This window comes from Microtus ochrogaster (assembly GCF_000317375.1).
Source record: "Microtus ochrogaster isolate Prairie Vole_2 chromosome 6 unlocalized genomic scaffold, MicOch1.0 chr6_random_2, whole genome shotgun sequence".
In the NCBI taxonomy this organism is placed as follows: domain Eukaryota; kingdom Metazoa; phylum Chordata; class Mammalia; order Rodentia; family Cricetidae; genus Microtus; species Microtus ochrogaster.
This window is the reverse complement of record NW_004949095.1, coordinates 6,247,383-6,267,914: the sequence shown is the minus strand read 5'-3', so window position 1 is coordinate 6,267,914 and position 20,532 is coordinate 6,247,383. Positions and strand designations below refer to the sequence as shown.

Sequence of the window (20,532 nt, the reverse complement as noted above, 5' to 3'; positions counted from 1 at the left end):
AACATAGGGGTAACAAGTCAAACAGGTAAACAGAGTGAGAGACCCTGGCTAATGCTGATTTATGTACAGCTGCTTGAAAGCTGGAAGTGGTTGGTAGAGGGAACTGACTCCCACAGTTTGTTCTCTGACTTCCACACTCATATGCATGTATATGTACACAATAATAAACAAACAAAAACTTTAAAAATCTCTTCAAAATGTTTAAAAGGGTATAGTTTGGCATTCAGTTTAAGCTTCTCAGAGAAAGAGTTTTATACCTAGCCAAAGCAGTAGCGAGGCACAAGTGCACTATTGCCTTTTACTCCATTGTCTTGGAGTCAGTATTCTTGTAGCTCTCCATCACAGCAGTGCACTGAATGGTGGTATATTCAGAAATCCTTCCAATTTTGAACAACATTAGTTTGACTTTTAATATATATGATTACTTTAACTTATACTTGGATTCAGATTTTTATAGGATAATTGGGTTTTATTTTATGTGTGTGGGTGTGTTGCCTGCATGGATGTCTGCTCACGATGCAATGCCTGGCTGGTGCCTGCAGAAGCCAGAAGAGGGTGCTATATTCTCTGGAGCTGGAGTTAAAGGCAGTTGTGAACCTCCATGTGACAGTCAATTGAACCTGAGTCCTCTGGAAGAGCAGCCCATGCTCTTAATGTTTAAGCAACTCCCCATTTCCAGATTATTGTATTTTTCAAACAAAAGGCTACGATACTAATGAAGAATTCAGATAGTGGACAATATACTTAGTGGCATCTCTAATTTTATTCTTAAAATACCAACCGATGCCAATGTTAAATTTCATAATTTTAATTATTATTGTTCATGAGAAAGATTTTCCTTTGTTTAAGAAACTTAACTGAAAATAGTCTATGGCAAAAGACAAAATGTGTCCAACTTTCACAAGTGATTCAGAAAATGCACATATATGATAAATATACAGAGAGAATGACGAAGCAAAGACATCTGGTGGGAGAGTCTAGAAAAGGGGTTTCAGAAATAGCTTGTATTATTCTTGTATCTTATTATTGAACTTGAAACTCCATAAAAATACATGAAAATATTTCTACCACTTTTGCCAACTTAGGTATTACTTTAGAAAGATCATCTGCCGTATTTTACCTGCCACCATTCGTTATTATTTAGTGATAATCTTTGCCTATGTACAAGGATAATGCAGAAGGAGAAGAGGAACTGAGTCAGAAGTTTTAGTTTCATCAGGAAGAATGCATCCCGTGATATTTAGAAAGAAAATAAATGATTGTTAAATTGCCAGATAACTCTCTTACAGCACTTTAAAACTCTTCAATAAAAATGAAGATTATATGACATCTTATTTTGATATTCTATTAAAATACAGACCTCCACATAAAAACGTATATACAGGTTTTAATGTCATCATTGTAATGTTGTAAGTGTAAACAGCCCAAATATGCAGAGTAGGAAGTAATACAGGTCTGTACTTGCAAAAGTATGGATGAACCCCAGTGTTAGAAAACAGGCACAGAGACATACTGGATGAAGTCCAGAGGAGGCCAATTCAGAGAGACAAAACTTAGTAATGCTAGGAGCTTAGGAGTTGAGGGAAGAATAGAGAGGGACTGACAGTGGGTTATAGAGGTTCTTGAGAGGCAGTAAAAATGTTGTGGAATTTAGTAGTAGTGAGGGCTGCACAACTTATTGATTGTTCTAAAAAATATTTTAAGACTGACGGAGTTAGTGCTAAATTAGTGTTTTTATTCTAAGGCATTGGGCTCAATGCATTGCACATAAACAAAAACCAACCCCCTCCCCAAAACAAAACCAAATTGAACAACTGTAATGGTGTGTGAATTGTATTTCATGACAGCTCTCACAACAAAACAAAAATAATCCTATGCATCCTCTCACTCCCCCAGTTTTTACTTTAAGGCAAAGTGCCAAAGACCTTGCAATTTTACCTGGTGAAGGTTGCAGTTACTTTGTGGACCCAATCACCTTTTATCTTTTTCCTGTTTCCGTCTAGCTCTTCCTGATTCTGAGCTTTGATGGGTCCTTCCTTCTGCCTGAGCCCCACCACTTTCACCTTATAGTCACTTCTTGGTGTGGTTGACTAATTACCTGCTTTAAACTTACACATCTTACCTTCTTTGGTTTCTTCTTTGTGCTATTTACTATCAAAAATAGTATGTACCTTACCCTTTAATCTTGCGCATTATTTACTACTTTCCTATATACTCTTAGCCCAGTAGGGCTAGAGATTTTGACTTTCTTGTTTGCAGCTGTCTCTATGTCAGGGCTTAAGATATGCTTGGCATGTATTATCACTAATGTAGAATGAATCTAAACGTGTAAATCTGGGCAACTGTGAGGAAAAAATAGTGAGTAACTGAGGGAACATTATCTGAGGGGTAAATTTTATTGCCTTATATTTAAGGAGGATGTATATAACAAGGACGAATTAGTGCTAAGATATGACTTCTCAGGGGAAACCAGCGTAATGATTTATCTATTGACATAGTCTCTTATTCACTCGGTTTGCAGAAAAGGTTGATAGAGCTGGATTGTTTTGCTGATACTATAACTCTACACATTTCTTACAAATAAATAATATATAACTTAAGTAAGTTTTATTTTAACTGTCTGGGAACTTTCAATTAGGAATATTTTAGATTATTTAATATTATCTTTTACACAGAAATTATAATCTCATTTTCAGTTATATATCTTTTAGTAGATATCATGACATCCATATGCTAGATAATTTTTTAATTAGAATAGGTTTTGCTTTCTAAAGGCATGAGATTTAATGGGGAAAACCATTATGTAAACAAATAGTGTATAATAATAGGAGACTTAAAATGAAAATGTAGATGCATAATCTATGAGTTGATTTCAGCTGACTCTCAGCGGGTCAGTTTGGTTTTTACACACACACACACACACACACACACACACACACATACGCAGACATGCACGCACCCTTTCTTTCTTCCAAAGAAAGAGCTATTGACTAGAATCCCAGAATTGCCCCCAAGTTCCGACCACCAGCTCGAATTCTTATGAAGTGGACTTGTAATATCCTTAATGTTGCTGTTGGCAGTCTGTTGCAGATTCCATTATTGTCGATCAATGCAGTCGCCATGCAAGGTGGGGGGAGGAATGCAGGAGGAGAAGAAAAGGAGAGATGAGAGCTTCCTATTCACGGATTTATCAACCTGCCTTTGCTCACAGGAAATCCTCCTGAAGGGGGCTGGGATGCTGCTGAAACAGCTAAGGCAGGAAAGGCTAGGGAGCTGCAGTTCTGACTGAAAGGAAATTTGAAAACCTTTCTCCTCAGAACAAAACAAAATACTGAGTTTATTCTTGCATCTTTGTTTTTGTTGATGTGTGCTTTACCTAGCTGCTTAGCTATTGTGCTGTCAGGTTATCGAAGCTGCTTCCAGTGTAGGACCCCTCCCCCTTTTTTTGTTTTGTTTTGTTTGAGTATCTATTCTTTATTTCCTCATGCTTCTCCTGTCACTAAACACACATCATTATTCAATTTTATTTTGGCATTCTCTTTCAGGCTAAAGCTTAACAAAAAGAGTCAGAGAACAATTCTCTCTTTCCTTTCTCTACCACCCTCTTTTAACCCTCTCTCTTCCCCTCATCCTCCCACCCCAGTGTTGTGTTAAATTGATGTTACAGAGACAGAATTCAGAGTGGAAGGAGGATCACATTTTCTTCATCGTTATAGCTTAGCTTGCAATTTCAGTATTGGACCACCCCCTGCCCCCGAGAATTTAGTCTCTGTATCCCTCTTTTGCTGCTTCCTCATTCAGTAATTGTACTCTGTATGGAAAAGTTTTCTGGCTGGAGGATGAGTCTCCTTTCCCCTGGTGATGTGGCCGAGTGGTTGGATAGTAGCACCGAAGAGGAGAAGAGCCTTCTGTCATTTCTAGGTAAGGTAGGGCTTTCTTGTTCTTGTAACCCTTTGTTGTCCAAACTTTTTGCAGTTTGGGGAATAACACTCAAAATTTTGCAAATCTGACTTTGTGGTTTTTTTTAAAAGAAGAACTAGAAAAATGTGTTTAAGTTGTGTGTATTTCAAAGTTTTTTTTATTGTTTGTTTTTTATTTTTGCTGTCTGTAGACATAATGCCCACACCGGGTGAGATATAAGGGGCAGTTTGCTTTGCTTTAACAAAGAGTGCTAGCGCCATACAGAGCTTACTATGTCATCTGGCCAGTTGTTCATGGCATGTAGATAACTTCTGATAGCCAAAATATACTAGTAATTCACACTACTCTCAGTACATTACCAGTGAGACTTGCCGAGTGAGAGTGAGGGAGATGCTTTGTTTTCGTGGAAAACAAAAAAGTAGCTTTTGTGCAAAGTGTATCTGTAGTGAGCATAAAAGATTTCTTCTGGGCATTTAAAATTGGGCATATGGACCAGAAATTACTTTAACTTCGTATTTACAGATGCTTTTTAATAAATTTCTAAGTGCCAATTATGGACCTTAGAGTTGTAGATATAAATAACTAGGAAAGTTAGGTTATAAATACAATCATAACCTTACTTTGATAGAACAGCTTTATGTTCCTATGTGAGTACCTCTGTTTATTAATTATTGTCTTTAAATGTATTGTTTTTATTAATTTTATTCATCATATATTTGTGAACATATTGGCATACCTTTATTTTAAGTGAATGAAATCCTTGCAGTCTTCTAATTGATTCCTTAAGACTATTATCTTAAGACTTATGCGTAGTCTTCTGCTAGTGTCAAAGATACCTCTGCCACTGCTTAAACATCTGTCATAGTTAGCATGAGTTTCCTTTGTTTTATTAAATTCAGTTTGGTTTCCAACCTTAGCCTTATATAGCTGATTCCTTTTTTCCTGCGGTTGAGATATAAAGGGGTTCTTCTAATCCAATTTTTTCTAGTTCTATAATCAGGTTGATATACTTCTATGTTAGTCCTACTCTGTTTATCATGGCCTCATTATGTTGGGTAATTGTATAACCATAAAAACTATAGACCTCCTAAGTTTTGGTATCTTTGGAGTCTGGTTTCATTCTACTTGTTTCCTGCTCTCCTGCCCCAATAAAGACACATACCTGTAGGGAAACGTAAGTTCACGGAAGTAAATACAGATATCCTTCAGTAAAACTAACAAAGTGTAACCTACTGGATCACAGGAAAAGAAAGCACAGACAGTTTTAAACATTGTTTCCTTGCTGTTGAATACATTTATAAATGTATTTATAAATTCTAATTATCAAACCTGAGGTCTCAATTGGTCACTCTCTTTCTTCCCTCCCTCCCACTTCCTCTCTTCCACTTCCTTCCTCTCTCTTCTTCCTTTTCTTTGTCTTTATCTTACTATACCTAAAAAGAATTTGGTGTATGATAAGGCCTCTCTTGGGTATATTCCCAAGAGTGGTATTGCTGGGTCCAGGGGTAGGTTGATCTCGAATTTCCTGAGAAACCGCCTTGTGCTTTCCAAAGTGGTTGCACAAGTTTGCATTCCCACCAGCAATGGATGAGTGTACCCCTTTCTCCACACCCTCTCCAGCAAAGGCTATCATTGGTGTTTTTTATTTTAGCCATTCTGACAGGTGTAAGATGGTATCTTAAAGTTGTCTTGATTTGCATTTCCCTGATCGCTAAGGAAGTTGAGCATGACCTTAAGTGTCTTTTGGCCATTTGAAGTTCTTCTGTTGAGAATTCTCTGTTCAGCTCAGTGCCCCATTTTATAATTGGGTTGATTAGCCTTTTACGGTCTAGTTTCTTGAGTTCTTTATATATTTTGGAGATCAGACCTTTGTCTGTTGCGGGGTTGGTGAAGATCTTCTCCCAGTCAGTGGGTTGCCTTTGTGTCTTAGTGACAGTGTCCTTTGCTTTACAGAAGCTTCTCAGTCTCAGGAGGTCCCATTTATTCAATGTTGCCCTTATGTCTGTGCTGCTGGGGTTATACGTAGGAAGTGGTTAAATAAGATGCGTAAATAAAAAAAATTTAAAACACTACAGTAATATCCTTGCCCACCTTAGCTTCTGTCCTTTGATTAAGGGAGTTGTTTTTCTGTAATTCATGTTCACCCACAAGTAGAGGTGATAAAGACAAGGATAATACAACTTACTTAGGTAACTGCAAATCTTTGTACATCGTTGTACTGACGTCTGCAGAGATAATTTTCAGTTCTCTACCTCTGCTTATGAAAGGAATGTTCAGCATGTACATTTGGCTTGAATGCTGTAGAAAAGTTTTATTGCTGAGTGAGTAAGTAGACTACTGTGAGTTCCATGCTTTACTCTGCAGTGCTAAGCCCTGGATGTAAGGAAATCTTGGGGGTGAGAGTTGGTTTGGTATTTTGAGATAAGGACTTATTCTGTAGTAGGCTGGCTTGGAACTTACTGTGTAGCTCAGGTTGGCCTCTAATTAACAGAATCCTCCTTCAATTCCCAAAGGCAAGATTATAGGTATGAGGCACCACATACAGTCAATAAATCTTATCTCAGGATTGGAGCTCTTTCCTGACTGTCAATTACAGTCATCTCCATCTGTGAGTAATAAAGAATTTACTGAACTCTTCAGAAGAACCAGGAAAATTCTCAGGGTTAGATTGTACTGAATTATGGTTTAAACAAAACCTTTGTCATTTGCTAACATAGTTGCCACTCGTGAAAACATACTATGCCTAAGGAGGATACCAAGGAAAAATTAAATAATTCAGTCAGCTTTATGTTAATATAGTATGAAAGAAATTAAGATTTTCTGTCAGACAGCCTGTCAAACTATGATTTCTTTCCTGGGGATTTTAAATCAAATTTCTGTCTAGAAAAGATTTAAGAGAAGTTCTTTGTGCTGATTAGACTCTAGTGTATCATTTCTAGGCAGTAATGTTCAGGTGTGTTTGTTAATTTGACAAACTACTGCATTGATGAAACTTCATAACTATACCCGTTCATTATTTTTTCTCAAAACGTCCATGATTTTCATAGCACCTATCAGACAAAGATCCCTACTGTGAAACTTTGGCATTTCCCCCGACATTCCACTGTTCATTTCAGTGGGACTTTAAAATCTCTCTGCCTACTAAACCCATTGACTTTCCCTATTTCGGGCAGGTGCTTTCCTTTCTTGCCACTGTACATGCTCTGTTTAAGACACTGTTAGGTGCTGCCTTTAGATACAAAGAGGTACAAGATAAAACTGCTGTAAAAGCATAGATTCTGGCTAGGGAGAAAATATAAACTGTGAACAAGTTATATTAGAACAATTCAATGATAAATCAAGACAACTACAGCCTAAACAAACAACAAAAAAAAAAAACAGTAACTAATTGTGAAATTATTTATTAAGGTAAAAATTGCTTTGGGCATTTGAAGGGAGGAGAACTCATTTTTTTTATTATGAATGCTGAACTGAGAGGATTTAATATAAATCTCAAAAGGACCAAATGGGTATATATTAAAACAGTAGGTTTTTTTGTATGAAAACTGTCATACAGAATATTAAATTGTTTTCAAGTCCAGTCAATAAACTGACTTAAAAGGAATGGGGTTTATGTAGAGAAGTAATGAAAGATAATGAAGAGTATTTAGTGCTTACTGTAAAACTTTACATGACAGGATAATTAATGACTGAATGAGAGTTTTGTCCTGAAAGCTGATGGGAAGAATTAAAAATATTTGACCAAGAAATGTACATTCAAAATGTTTTTCAAATAGGATCTCCTGTACCCTATGCTTTAAACTCTTGATCTTCCTACCCTTCTTTCCCAAATGATGGAACTGGATGCGTGTACTACCATGAAACTTTTAAGAAGATATAAGTCTAAAACTAGTATTAGGAAGGAAAAGACCAAAAGCAGTTAGGCCAGTTTGAATACTTTTACAGTAAGTCAGATGTAAAATAAGGGTTCCTGTTCTCAGCCGTCTTTATTATATTATTGTTTTGATTATTTATTATTAAAAGTAGGTTATAAGGGACTGAAAAGATGACTCAGCAGTTAAGAGCACTTGTTCTTGCAAAGAACCTGGGTTCAATTTCCAGTGTTCATATGGTGGTTCACAACCATCTGTATATAACTTCAGTCTCAGGGGATCTGATATGTCCTTTTCTGACCTCTATAGGCACCAAGTACACACATGGTACACAGACATACGTGCAGGCAAAACACACTTAAAATAAAATGAGTAAGTCTAATAAATCTAATATATTTGTAATCAACTTTTTAAAGAAGTAAATTACAAAAGCCCCTAGTAGGACTTTTAAAATATGTTATTAGTGTTTGGATGCATGTGCATATATACACACATTCCTACATTCTAGAGGCAGAGGAAGTTCAGGAATTCATCCTTTCCTGTGGAGTGCTGGGATTATACACTTATACTACTGCATCTGACTTTTTGGCTTTTTTAAAAGATGGCTCTAATTTCTTACTAGACCTGGATGGAGGTGGGTGGTCCTTGTACTTCCCACAGGTCAGGGAACCCTGATTGCTCTTCAGGCTGATGAGGGAGGGGGACTTGATGGGGGAGAGAAATGGGAAGCGGTGGCGGGGAGGAGGCAGAAATATTTAATAAGTAAATAAATTTTAAAAAAAGATGGCTCTAGTATTCAAACTCAAGCTTACACAGTGAGTGCCTTTACCTGCTAAACTATCTTACCTGCCTGTAAATGCCTATGGAAAGTAGACTGAATCACCTATCTTCCCATCAACTCGAAAACTCTTTAAAAGCAAGTGAATTTTTGCATATCTTGAGTTAAAAATGGAGAATTAAAAGGTGGAGAGATATTAAAAGATTATGTTGGCACAGTTGATGGAAAATTAGGAGACTAAAATGAGTCAGGTTTTGAATTTGGAAGGAGAATGGTACTGTTAACAGAGAACAGTGTGTAAGAGAAGATGAGGAGTTTTGTGTTGAGTTTCAGATAGGTGGTACATGTAGCACAAATGATAAAATCTCGGAGACAGATATTGGGGTTCAACCTGAAGATCAAGAAAACAAAGCAGCCAACAACTGGGTCTTAACCTCTACTGAAAATGGGCAAGATCCTGTGTCCAGGAATCCTGAAGACTCCACACTTCTCACTCCACTGAGTTCCTGTCTGTTCCCATTTATATTCCTCTCTCAGCCCAGCCATATCGCTCCTGTCTCCACCTCCCTAGTGCTGGGATTAAAGGTGTGGGATCCTAAGTGCTGGGATCACCTTTTGTGAGCTCTATTTCTTTTTTAGACAGATTCAATTTTGTGTAGCCCAGGGTGGCCTTTAACTCACAGGGATTAGTCTGCCACTGTCTCCCAAGTCCTGGGATTAAAGGTGTGCCACTACTCCCTGGTCTGTATGGCTGACTAGCATGGCTGCTTTGCCCTCTGATCTTCAGGCAAAGTTTATTCATTAAAACACAAATAATATATCATGATAAGTACACATCTGAGCAAACATATATCTGATTATTGAAAACTGTCTAGCAGGTAAAATCAAGATTTGGAAGCTGGGGGCTGGAGAGATGGCTCAGAGGTTAAGAGCATTGCCTGCTCTTCCAAAGGTCCTGAGTTCAATTCCCAGCAACCACATGGTGGCTCACAACCATCTGTAATGAGGTCTGGTGCCCTCTTCGGCCTTCAGGCATACACATAGACAGAATATTGTATACATAATAAATAAATAAATAAATAAATAAATAAATAAATAAATAAATAAAGAAAGAAAGAAAGAAAGAAAGATTTGGAAGCTATTTGCCTACAGAAGGAAGATGATGGGCATTCAAAAACATCTACAGTGATGCCTACTGTTGACAGACTGACAAGAAGAGACAAATAGGAAACATAGAGGGATGGTAGTAACTTTGAAGAACACTGGCTTAGTGATAGGTGGGGAAGAAGAGAAGATACAGAGTAGATGACCATAAACCTAGGAGGGAGCCAGGATGTTGTGGTACTACTGAGCAAAGGGAGGAAAGGCCAGCAGTGTGGCCAGGAGTGACAGTGATTGTAAATGCCAAAGAAACACCAGGGAAGACCACTGGATTTGACAACTTCAAGTTAAGACAAATCGTATCTTCTAATATTGCTACAGGTAGTTGGTAGTAATACTGTGAAAGCTGTAAGTTAAGCTTCTTTCCATTACTGTTTCATTTCGTTTTGTCTGTTTGTTTATTTGTTTTGTTTTTTTGAGACACGGTTTTTCTGTATAGCTTTAGAACCTGTCCTGGAACTCACTCTGTAGACCAGGCTGTCCTCAAACTCACAAAGATCTGCTTGCCTCTACCTCCCAAGTATTGGAAATAAAGGTGTGTGCCACCACTGCCCAACTCCTTTCCTGAAAATATCTGTGATAGAAAGGAAGCCACAAAGCTGGAAAGATGACTCTGTGGTTAAGAGCATTTGCTGTTCTTTTAAAGGACTCGGGTTTGGTTACCAGCACCCACATGGCAGCTTACAGTCATCTATAACTAGTTCAAAGGGTTCTGATGTACCCTTCTGTCCTCTGCAGGTACTGCATGCATGCGGTGCACATACATACATGTAGGCAAAACAGCCGCACACACTAAATATTTTTAATTAAAAGGAAACTCACCCCTTTTTAAATGGGAGCTTGTACAGAGTTTTTGGTAGACGGGAGAGCAAGTCATTGCATTCCCAATAGAGAAGAGTAACTGAGAGAATAACATCTTTTGTGGGCTTATGATCGAGGGTGTAATTAAAGCAAGGGGTTAATCTCGTGGTGGGAGAAACCAGAAATGAATAATGCATGCAGAGATCCAACAACAGAAAATGAGAGAAATGAGGAGATGACAATTCTTTGTTGTCGTTTTTTGGGGTTTGTTTTGTTTTTTTTGGTTTTTCGAGACAGGGTTTCTCTGTGTAGGTTTGGTACTTGGTGCCTGTCCTGGAACTATCTCTGATAGACAAAGCTGGTCTCGAACTCACAGAGACACAGAGATCCGACTGCCTCTGCCTCTCGACTACTGGGATTAAGGCATGCACCATCACCGCCTGGCCTGAGATGACAATTCTTGTTCTAAGTTTGGGGCATTTATCACACCCAGTTGTGTTTACAGTTAGTTGTGTGCCTGTGTATATTTATGTAATATTTAATACTCTCTGATTCCAACAAGATGGGGTTAATTGTTAACCATACTGAAGTACAGCACTGTCTCAGAATATCATTGAAGATATAAACAAATGAAACAAATGTTCTCCTATAATTGTTGAAATTGCTCTTTTCAGGTAGGATACTCTATTTTCCCTTCTCATTTTTCCTATAATCTCAGCATTCTGTAGTCTGAGGCAAAAAGATGACAAATTTGAAGCCAGACTGGGTTACATATTGAAACTATTTCAAAATAATAATAACAACAATAATAATGATGATGATAATGCACACAACCAAACAAAACAAAACCAGTGGTATTTTGTTGAAGCTGTAAATTCAGCCTATTGTTATAGCCAGTTGTAACATAGTCTATTATACTGAAAAAAAAGTTTAAAATTTAGTGAGCTAAGTATTTAATTCACTAATTTAGAGAAAGAATAAATAGCATCAAAGATAGTTTTAAAATATATATATAATGAAGATGAGACAGATAGTAAAGAACTAGAAAGTATAAATAAATAAGATAGAATTAATAAAGCCATGAATTGTTGCCTTAAAAATCTAAAGAAAGTAACATCAAATCACAAGATTTGATCAAAATAGAAAACACAAACAAACTGTTAATACAGTAGAAGAAAATAATTACAGAAAATTAAAGACTTAAAAGTTGGAGTCTCTGGGCTAGAAAGATGCTCTGTGGTTAAGAACAAAAATAGTTGTGTGCTATTGTTTTCTGAGTTATATTTAGCTCTTGCAGAGTACCGAGTCAAAGTTACAGCACCTGTACCTAGTGGCTCACAGTCATCTATAATTTCAGCTCCAGGATATGTGACATCCCTGTCCTCGGTGAGCACTACACTCAGGTACTGTGTACTCATACACAGATACACACAGAATGAAAGACAGGTTTGTTTGTTTGTTTGTTTGTTTGCTTGTTTGTTTGCTTGTTTGTTTGCTTGTTTGCTTTTGAGACACTGTTTCTCTATAGCTTTGGAGCCTGTCCTGGTAATTAGCTCTTGTAGACCAGGCTGGCCTCGAACTCACAGAGATCCACCTGCCTCTTCCACCAAGTGCTGGAATTAAAGGCACGCACCACCATCACCCGGCTTTATTTTGATTTATCAAGACAGGTTATCTTTGTGTAACAGCCCTGGCTGTCCTCTAACTTGCTTTGTAGACCAGGCTGGCCTAGAACTCTCAGAGATATGCTTAGCTCTGCCTCCCAACTGCTGGGATGGAAGGAGTGCACCACCACTACCTAGAAGAAACAAAGTATTTTTTTAAACTGGAGACTATCATAAAAGTCTTTACAAGAATATATTTGAAAATGTAAACAAAATATAAACAGCCCATAATCCTTGTGAACTTTGCTAAAACCTAAACATAGCAGTTGAATAATATTGTTATCTCATAGTTTGTTGGTTCCTGTGGATTTCTTTTTGAATATTACTTCTTTTGTTTAGGGAATTTATTGAGGAAGGGAGGAGGGGACAGAAGGTGTTCTTTCAAAGAAGTTCTTAATGGAATGAGCAATTATAAAACTAATTTAAAAAATTGGGTAGATATTTAAAGAAAATGGAACTTAAATAATAAAATACCAAAAATTAAACATGAGTAATTTATATTTAGTCTACTTAATAAAATTTTGGATTTTATAAATTTTTAAATGAATGATGTATAGACAGCAAAGCCTTCAAATATACTTAACCTTTTATACCTAACCTTCATGAAGCTTATTCATCAAAGACTCAATTATAACTGATCATTCAAGCTAATGAACATTAAGGCTGACTATTAAACTTGTCAAGATGGTAGACTCAATTTCTTTTCAAAATAAGGAAACTAAAATGTGTTAGATATAAAGTTAATTCCATAAAGAATGCTGAATATTTACCATTTATCCATATAGTAAGATGGCATCCTTTATGATTCAGCTGAATAAAATCTTAATTATAAATACATGTCTTTTAAAGAGCTTCGAGGGGATTCAGACTCAGTATACTTAACTATTTTTAGTTGTTTATTTAAAAGTTACTTATTTATCATCTCTTATTCTATTTAATAGAAGAAATTATGGGTGGAAAAGGTTTATAAAAACAGTTGTAAGAAATACTTAAAACTGAGATGACCGCTTACTTTGTTTGAAGTGGAGAGCAGACCATTAGTTAATTCTGCTGGTGTAAGACCGTGGCTGCAGAACACTGGTGTAGTCAGTAATAATATTTAGTTCGGTGGGGTAAACTCAAGAACATACACTCAAGCAGTATGAATTCACAGAGAGGCATGTGAAGTATGTAGGTCTAGTTTTACAGAAGTAGCTGGTGGTCATCCACAATTTCATAAGTGGGGGGAACACTTCTAAGGACAGTTACCAGGGAAGGAGTGTGGCCAGTCTCCACAGATTGTCAGACTCGTACAAATCATTGATAAAGAGAAGGACTGTGTAAAGAAGGCCAGCTTGATTTCACCCCCTCCTTAAATGCCTGATTGTGTAAAGATCAGTAGAAAAGTAATTTCATCAAATAAAGCAGTGTTTGGGGGGAGATTAATCTTATAATTGTGCACAGGATGACATTAAGTAGTCAGAAACTGAGTGGGTAAGATTCAGTAGGAAATCCCTGTCAAAATTTACATAGAATAAAAAGCCCTAGAATAGGATGTTAATGATTGGCTAAAATGAAGCTGATAGCCATTTCAGAAATAGACTTGATATTGACTGAATGCAAAAGAGGAATAAACCAACATCATGGTTTTTCCATTTCTGTTACCTTCACTAATTACTGTTGCTTGGCATCATAGCTTTGGTGTTACACCATGTTGTATGTACATTTTATTCTCAGAGGCATATTTACATTTAAAGGTCTATACATTGGTATTCATATTCTCTCTCCTCTCCTTTCTTCCCTTCACCACCACTTCTCTTCCCTGTTCCCCTTTCTCCTTTTTTTATGGGAGGATTATCTCTCTCTATAGCCTAGATTGCCTCAGACTAGGCTGAAATGATCTTCCTGCTTCAGCCTCCCTAATAGCTGGGGTTTTCTCTTTTTAGTACACTGATTCTATTAATGGCGGTTATGTGTTAAGGGGAAACTAAGCTGTTCTTAAAATGCCTTGGCATAATCAAAGTCTAAATCATTTTTAAAATTATTACTGAATACTGAGATTATTGTTTCAGTGAATCTAAGCATGTACCTCCAGTTATATTACTGAGCCAGTTATACACAGTGTATATACCTTAGAACATATACTTAAATAAGGTAATGCACATTACTCTAAAGCTTATTAGTAAGAAAACGTATTATTGAATCAGTGTCAGGAAAACCTAAGACAGGACAGGTGCAATGTCACACACCTGTAATTGCAGCACTCAGAGGGTGACAGAATTCTGAGAGTTTGAGATGAGCTTATGCTATATAACAGCATCTTGCCTTTGTAAGAAAAAAAGTGAAAAAACAACAACAAAGAGGGGGTAGGACAGAAAAGGTCTTAAGTCCTGTCTATAGACATCTGAAAAGATAACATCTAGAGTTGACAGCAAATACAGCTCACTAAAACCGTGAGATTAGAAACATTTTATAACGAGATTGAAATACTCGCAGTTGTCGTTTTGGGCCAAATAACACTGTTATTTATTTAGAGCTTATTCGTTGCAAATCCTAAGACCTTTATATTATATATCAAAGATTACTTTAAGAGAGTTAAGGGGCGGCAGGACATTGGTGGTGGACACCTTTCATCCCAGCACTTGGAAGGCAGAGGCAGACAGATCTCAGTGAGTTCAAGGCCAGCCTGGTATACAAAGCAAGTTCCCGGACGGACAGAGCTGTTACACAGAGAAACCCTGTTTCAAAGGGTGTTAAAGGGGATATTATTTTCTAGAAGGCTTTTTTTTCCCTGTGTGTGTGTGTGTGTGTGTGTGTGTGTGTGTGTGTAAGAAATCACCTTTATGTAGTCTCTAGTGTTTGTCTTCTGTTTGTTGGATTTTTATCCTGTTACATTTTGTTATTAAGTTATATGTCTCCCCTTTGTCTCAGTATCTCAGCTCTGTGTGTCTTGGACTTGGAGATTCTTATCAGCATCTGTGTTCCAGAATTGAGTCTTCTTGATAGGTCATGTTTAGAGTAAACTCTTAGTATGTATGCCTTAGTTTTCTTTAAAATACCAAGAATTGTGAACATACAGCTAAAAAATTTTGAGTTACTTTTAGAAACAAATAAGAAAACTAGAGTCCCTGTAATTATAGTTTCCCACCTCCATTATAGCCTATTATGTAAAACACACAGAACAAGATAGCATGCCTGATGATTAAAAGCACAGGCTCTAAATGCAGACTGCGTGGGTTCTAATCCTCATTTTGCCTCTTGCCTGCTGGGCAGACATGGGCAGAGTACTAGAACATCTTGTTTCCATGTCTGTAAAATTGGGAGAATAATTTCAGTTCCAAAGGATTATTGTCCAGATTGAAGATATAATTCATTAAAAACATTTCTCTGAGATAAAGCATAATAAATGATGGCTTGGTATTGCAATATCATTTTTTGTCATCAAAATGTCTGGTTGTTATCACTAATTGAGAGATACATTTTGCATTGGATATTTAAGATAAAAGTTCAGGCTCTTAGCCGGGCGATGGTGGCGCACGCCTTTAATCCCAGCACTCGGGAGGCAGAGGTAGGCGGATCTCTGTGAGTTCGAGACCAGCCTGGTCTACAGAGCTAGTTCCAGGACAGGCTCCACAGAGAAACCCTGTCTCAAAAAACCAAAAAAAAAAAAAAAAAAAAGTTCAGGCTCTTTAAATTCCAAGCTCCTGTATAATAAAAAGTTATATACTTCTTATTCCAAGAGGGAAAAGCCAGGTCACAGTTAAAATCACATCAAGGCAAAATCCATCCAGTAGTGTAAATAGTTCATTGTCTAATATCTGGAACACACACAAGATCTTCTGGGCTCCCAAGGGCTTGGGTAGCTCCTCTTCTCCAGCATTACCATCCACATCACACATAGCTTTTCTTGTAGGTGCAGACAGATCCACTCCACACCTGTTGCTGTTCTTAAGGTCATCCCACAGTCCTGCTATCTACAGTATGTTCTGGTCTCAGCTGCAACTGGCTGCACCTTCCCCAGTGTCCTCTGCTAGCCTCTTACAATGCCAGCCCACAGATGCTCCCCATGATACTTTCCATCCTGCAGCTGTCATGCCACCCAAACCTGTGGAGGACTCCACACGTTGTCAAGTTCAGCCTTGGCTCCCTCTGAACCACAGCTCTGTGTGCTGACCCTGAAAAAATAATTTTTAAAAGATTGCACCCTGGGGGCTGGAGAAATGGCTCAGTGGTTAAGAGCATTGCCTGCTCTTCCAAAGGTCCTGAGTTCAATTCCCAGCAACCACATGGTGGCTCACAACCATCTGTAATGAGGTTTGGTGCCCTCTTCTGGCCTGCAGACACACACACAGACAGAATATTGTATACATAATATATAATAAATATTTTTTTAAAAAAAGATTGCACCCCAGTGTTTTTCAGCCCCAGCTAACTACCATCAGTTGTCCTAGTAAAGCAAAGGTTTCACTTTAGTGGTCCAGAGCAAGAACCACTTGGGCCTTCCTGTAATTTACTAATCCAGCAAGCTGCCAATCAGTTTCCTGTTGAGACTACTATTTTCTAAGTTAGTGTTGGTCTTTAGGGGAGCAATCCTTGAGAGAAATAAACACGTGGTCATTCAAAGGTCTGTTCTATAACAAGAGATAAATTATATTGTAGAGGGTTGAGAAAATAAGGAATATAAAGTACTCCTTTCACTGGTTGAGTTACTTTACCTCTTTAAGAGTAATTTATTCTCTCTGGAGCTAACAACTTTTAACTAAGAGCAATTTGTTTTTATCATATGGAGATAAAAAAGCATAGTAAGTAACCATAGTTATTGGATTTTGAAATGTAGTTACTCAGTTTAGCCAGTCCAATTTCAAACAGTTAAAGCATTGAAATATATTTGCTTAACGAGTTCATAAGCCTGAAACTAAAATTAGATGTTTGGAAGACAGTGTAGAAATGAGTTTCAGTTTTTCCATTAATCTGAACATTACATATCGAGGAAACTATTTTATTCTATCATCTTATCCTAGCTAATTAAACTTATTTTTCTCCCAGTTTAGTCTCTCTGTCATTTATCCAGAGATTAAAATAGCTGCACCTTAATTTGAAGTTACAGAACCTTTATAGATAATTACCAGAGAAAATAGGAGATGTTCTGCCTTACTAGCTCCTCTTTCTGCCTTTCTTGTCCCCCAACTTTAGAATCACCTGGCTTGGATACATCACCCTTAAAGTCATGTCTTCAAGTCTGAAGGTCTTGCTGTGTGGTGTACTCCAACAAACTGATTTGCTTAAATTCCTTTGCGCCATTCCCATGAATCTGAGCTAATTATACTGCCGTCTCTCAGAGATGTATGTTAGAAGTCACGTGCACCTAATTCTGAAAATGACTTCGTACATTACGACTGATTTATTCACTGATGGTTAGAGAGAAACTGAGACACAGTTATTGGTCATAATTTAAAATTACGGCAGTATCATGGAACTGTCTTCTACTGCAGGCATATAAGCTGCAGTATCAACTTCTCAGTCATTAGGAATATTGTAATTTGGCTAATATCTTAATGGTCAAGATGCTACAAGGAGATGAAAGAAGACCTGTATCCAGCATGCGAACAGTGATAGGGTAAGCACTTCCAGCTGGCTTTTCTTAGGCAGCACTGATTTCTGTGCATTACTGGGTCTGTGTAAGGTGGTGTCCTTTTAACACTAGCCGAATTTAAATGTCAGTCATTTTTCCTGCTGCAGATTAGTGTAATACAGAGAAATTTTCTCTAAGTAAGGGGAGGCAATGGACGCCTGCTAATAGCCTAAAAGTAACTAATGAGGATGTGCAGTCAGACGATTGATTGAATGAATAGCTGCAGTCCTGTGTTTCCTTCTCGCTCGCTCTCTGCAAGCTGTGGAGAGGGAGGGGGAAGAGCAAGGCAGGGAGGGAGCACGAGAAAAAAATGCTTTCTCTTAAGTGGAAGTAGCACGGATCCCAGGGGCCAGGAGGCCAGAAATGGAAGTTTAAACTGCATCTATCTTTTAAAGGCAGAACAGCAGGAATCAAAATGTCAGTCTCCGGAGTCACGGGTTACTCTTTATTTTTTAAGATCTGGAAGATAACACAGAATACTTTTTTTAGGATGTGTTTTTTTTCTTGTCCATATTGAGATTATCTAATGTTATCTGAGAAGCTGGATTCTTATCTGTCTGTCAGTTGAAGTGGAGATGGGAAGCAGTTGTGATAAAGGTATAATATGCATAAATATCTGCGTATGCATGTGTGTATGTGTATATGATTTGTGTGTATGAAAAGAAACCTTTAAAATGTAATATTCATGTGGTGTATAGCTATTAAATTTGCACATCATTTGCTGAATCCTAATCTTGTTAGGTCATTTGAACAGATCTGTGATTTCAGAGGAAGATGTGAGTAAGGTCATATAGCCAGAACAAGGAGAAGCGGCTCTATTTTTATATCTGCATAGGCATGTACATTCTTTTATCCTGCAGCACCTTTCAGTCTTCTCATAGCTTTTGCTACAGTCTGATGAATCATCTGTACAGAACCGAACTTTGACCTTTTTGTAAGCATGTCAAATTATGCACAACACTCGTATTTCTGGTTCTCAAAAATATGAGAAATTTCTGACTCACTTAACTTCTAAATGGCTGATAGAAAAGTAGAGCCATATGGTACAAGATATAATTATTACATGAGCCTGAAAACCTTAAACATATTATAACTTGGAAAAATTACTTCTTATACATGCACAGATGAAAACACCAGTTGTTTTTTAGAATAGAGTTTTAACCCTGACCAAGTTTCATTGTCTCCATAGGTTAAACATCACAAAGATACCTAAAGCATATTGAGATTAAAATGTAATAGACCTTAAAAAAAAACAGCTCTTTTATGTGAAAAAAAAAACAATTTTATAGTTTAGGGAAAGTCTGAAATTTTGGATACTTCATGATGTTTCTCTTTCCTCCACTTTTCCAGAGGTGCCAGCAGAAAGGTCCCCCCGCAGACGGAGCATCTCAGGGACCAGCACATCAGAGAAACCCAACTCCATGGATACTGCGAATACCTCTCCTTTCAAAGTACCAGTAAGTGTTGCTTTCATATATATATACATATATATATCTTTTGTTTTCAGAGTTAAAGTAAATCAAACATTTTGTTCCTTAAGAATTATATTACAATACTGAAGATAAAAGTATATATTTCTATTAACTGTGAATCATGTCCAGTATGAGGTCTACTAGATTTTAAGGAATATTATTTTTGCTTGTGGACTATTTAAAACAAAAACTAAGTACTTTAAATCTGAATTTTTCTGAATTATAGAGTGCAAATCTTTACAGGTGTCCTTTAATCTAGTTATTAGCTAAAGTTATATTGATATTATAATAAATATAAACGTTTGCCAAAAGCATACTTAGATGGGAGGACTATAGTGGAGCATATAGCTGGCTACTAGGTGCAGCCTTTTGAGCTCATTGCAAAACTCATATTTCTTATACTTTATTATTTTAAAATTTATTATTTGTGTGTGTGTGCACACATTCACTATGGTGCACATGTGGAGGTCTGAGGACAGCTTTGTGGAGTCTGTTCTCTTCTACTTCTATATTTAAAGAGAATTGCTTCAATAGATTGGTCATTATTCTAAGTACAATGATGAGTATAAGATAGAAATAAACTGTTCTATTTGGGGAGAAAAACTTTTCCCTCGCAATGTAGCCAAACTAATATGTTCTTATTCCAATACTGTCAGGTTGAGATGCTTCTAAGTAGAACCTTTTTTAGATGTGTTAGTCAACACAAGTAGACATTTTATTTCTGTTAACTCTGAAGAACAATATACTTAACGTCTTTTACATTAACAGTGGGTAGAGTTTGTGGGTATCTGTTTCGGTGAGAACCTTTCAGAGCTTTACAGGTTTCTATAGCCTACAAGTGAGTGCTTCATTAATCTTGTAATCATGATGTGGCAACTCTTTAATAGCATCGGATGTAATGTCTTACTAAATTTCTTAATTCTATAGAGACAGGTACATATGTTTTACTTTTTATGAATAAAAAATAAAAGCATGTTTCTTTCACTCTTCTTTTTTTTTTAAACAAAGCAGAAACCAATATAACTTAACTTGTATTAGTAGTTGTGCTGGGTTGTTTGTTTTGTTTTTCAACTTAACATATCTGGGAAGAGGAAATCTTAATTTAGAAAATGCCTCCATAAGATTGACTGTTTTTTTTTTTTTTTTTGGTTTTTCGAAACAGGGTTTCTCTGTGGCTTTGGAGCCTGTCCTGGAACTAGCTCTGTAGACCAGGCTAGTCTCCAAATTTGACTATTGAGTCAGTGCAATCTCA

General features: G+C 37.1%; 1 protein-coding gene across 5 annotated transcripts in view; it reads left to right on the top strand.

Annotated features, from left to right (window-relative positions):
• Rasal2 (RAS protein activator like 2) overlaps nucleotides 1-20,532 on the top strand; it is a 284,303-nt gene that overhangs the window by 162,645 nt on the left and 101,126 nt on the right. For 4 of the 5 annotated variants that reach the window (XM_013352533.2, XM_005363926.3, XM_005363927.3 and 1 more), the window contains one exon: nucleotides 19,159-19,265. In XM_013352533.2, the coding sequence (XP_013207987.1) occupies nucleotides 19,159-19,265 (107 nt within the window). Of the gene's footprint in view, nucleotides 1-18,154; nucleotides 18,406-19,158; nucleotides 19,266-20,532 lie in introns of those variants that run through there. The other variant, XM_026787570.1, reaches the window with a different exon arrangement.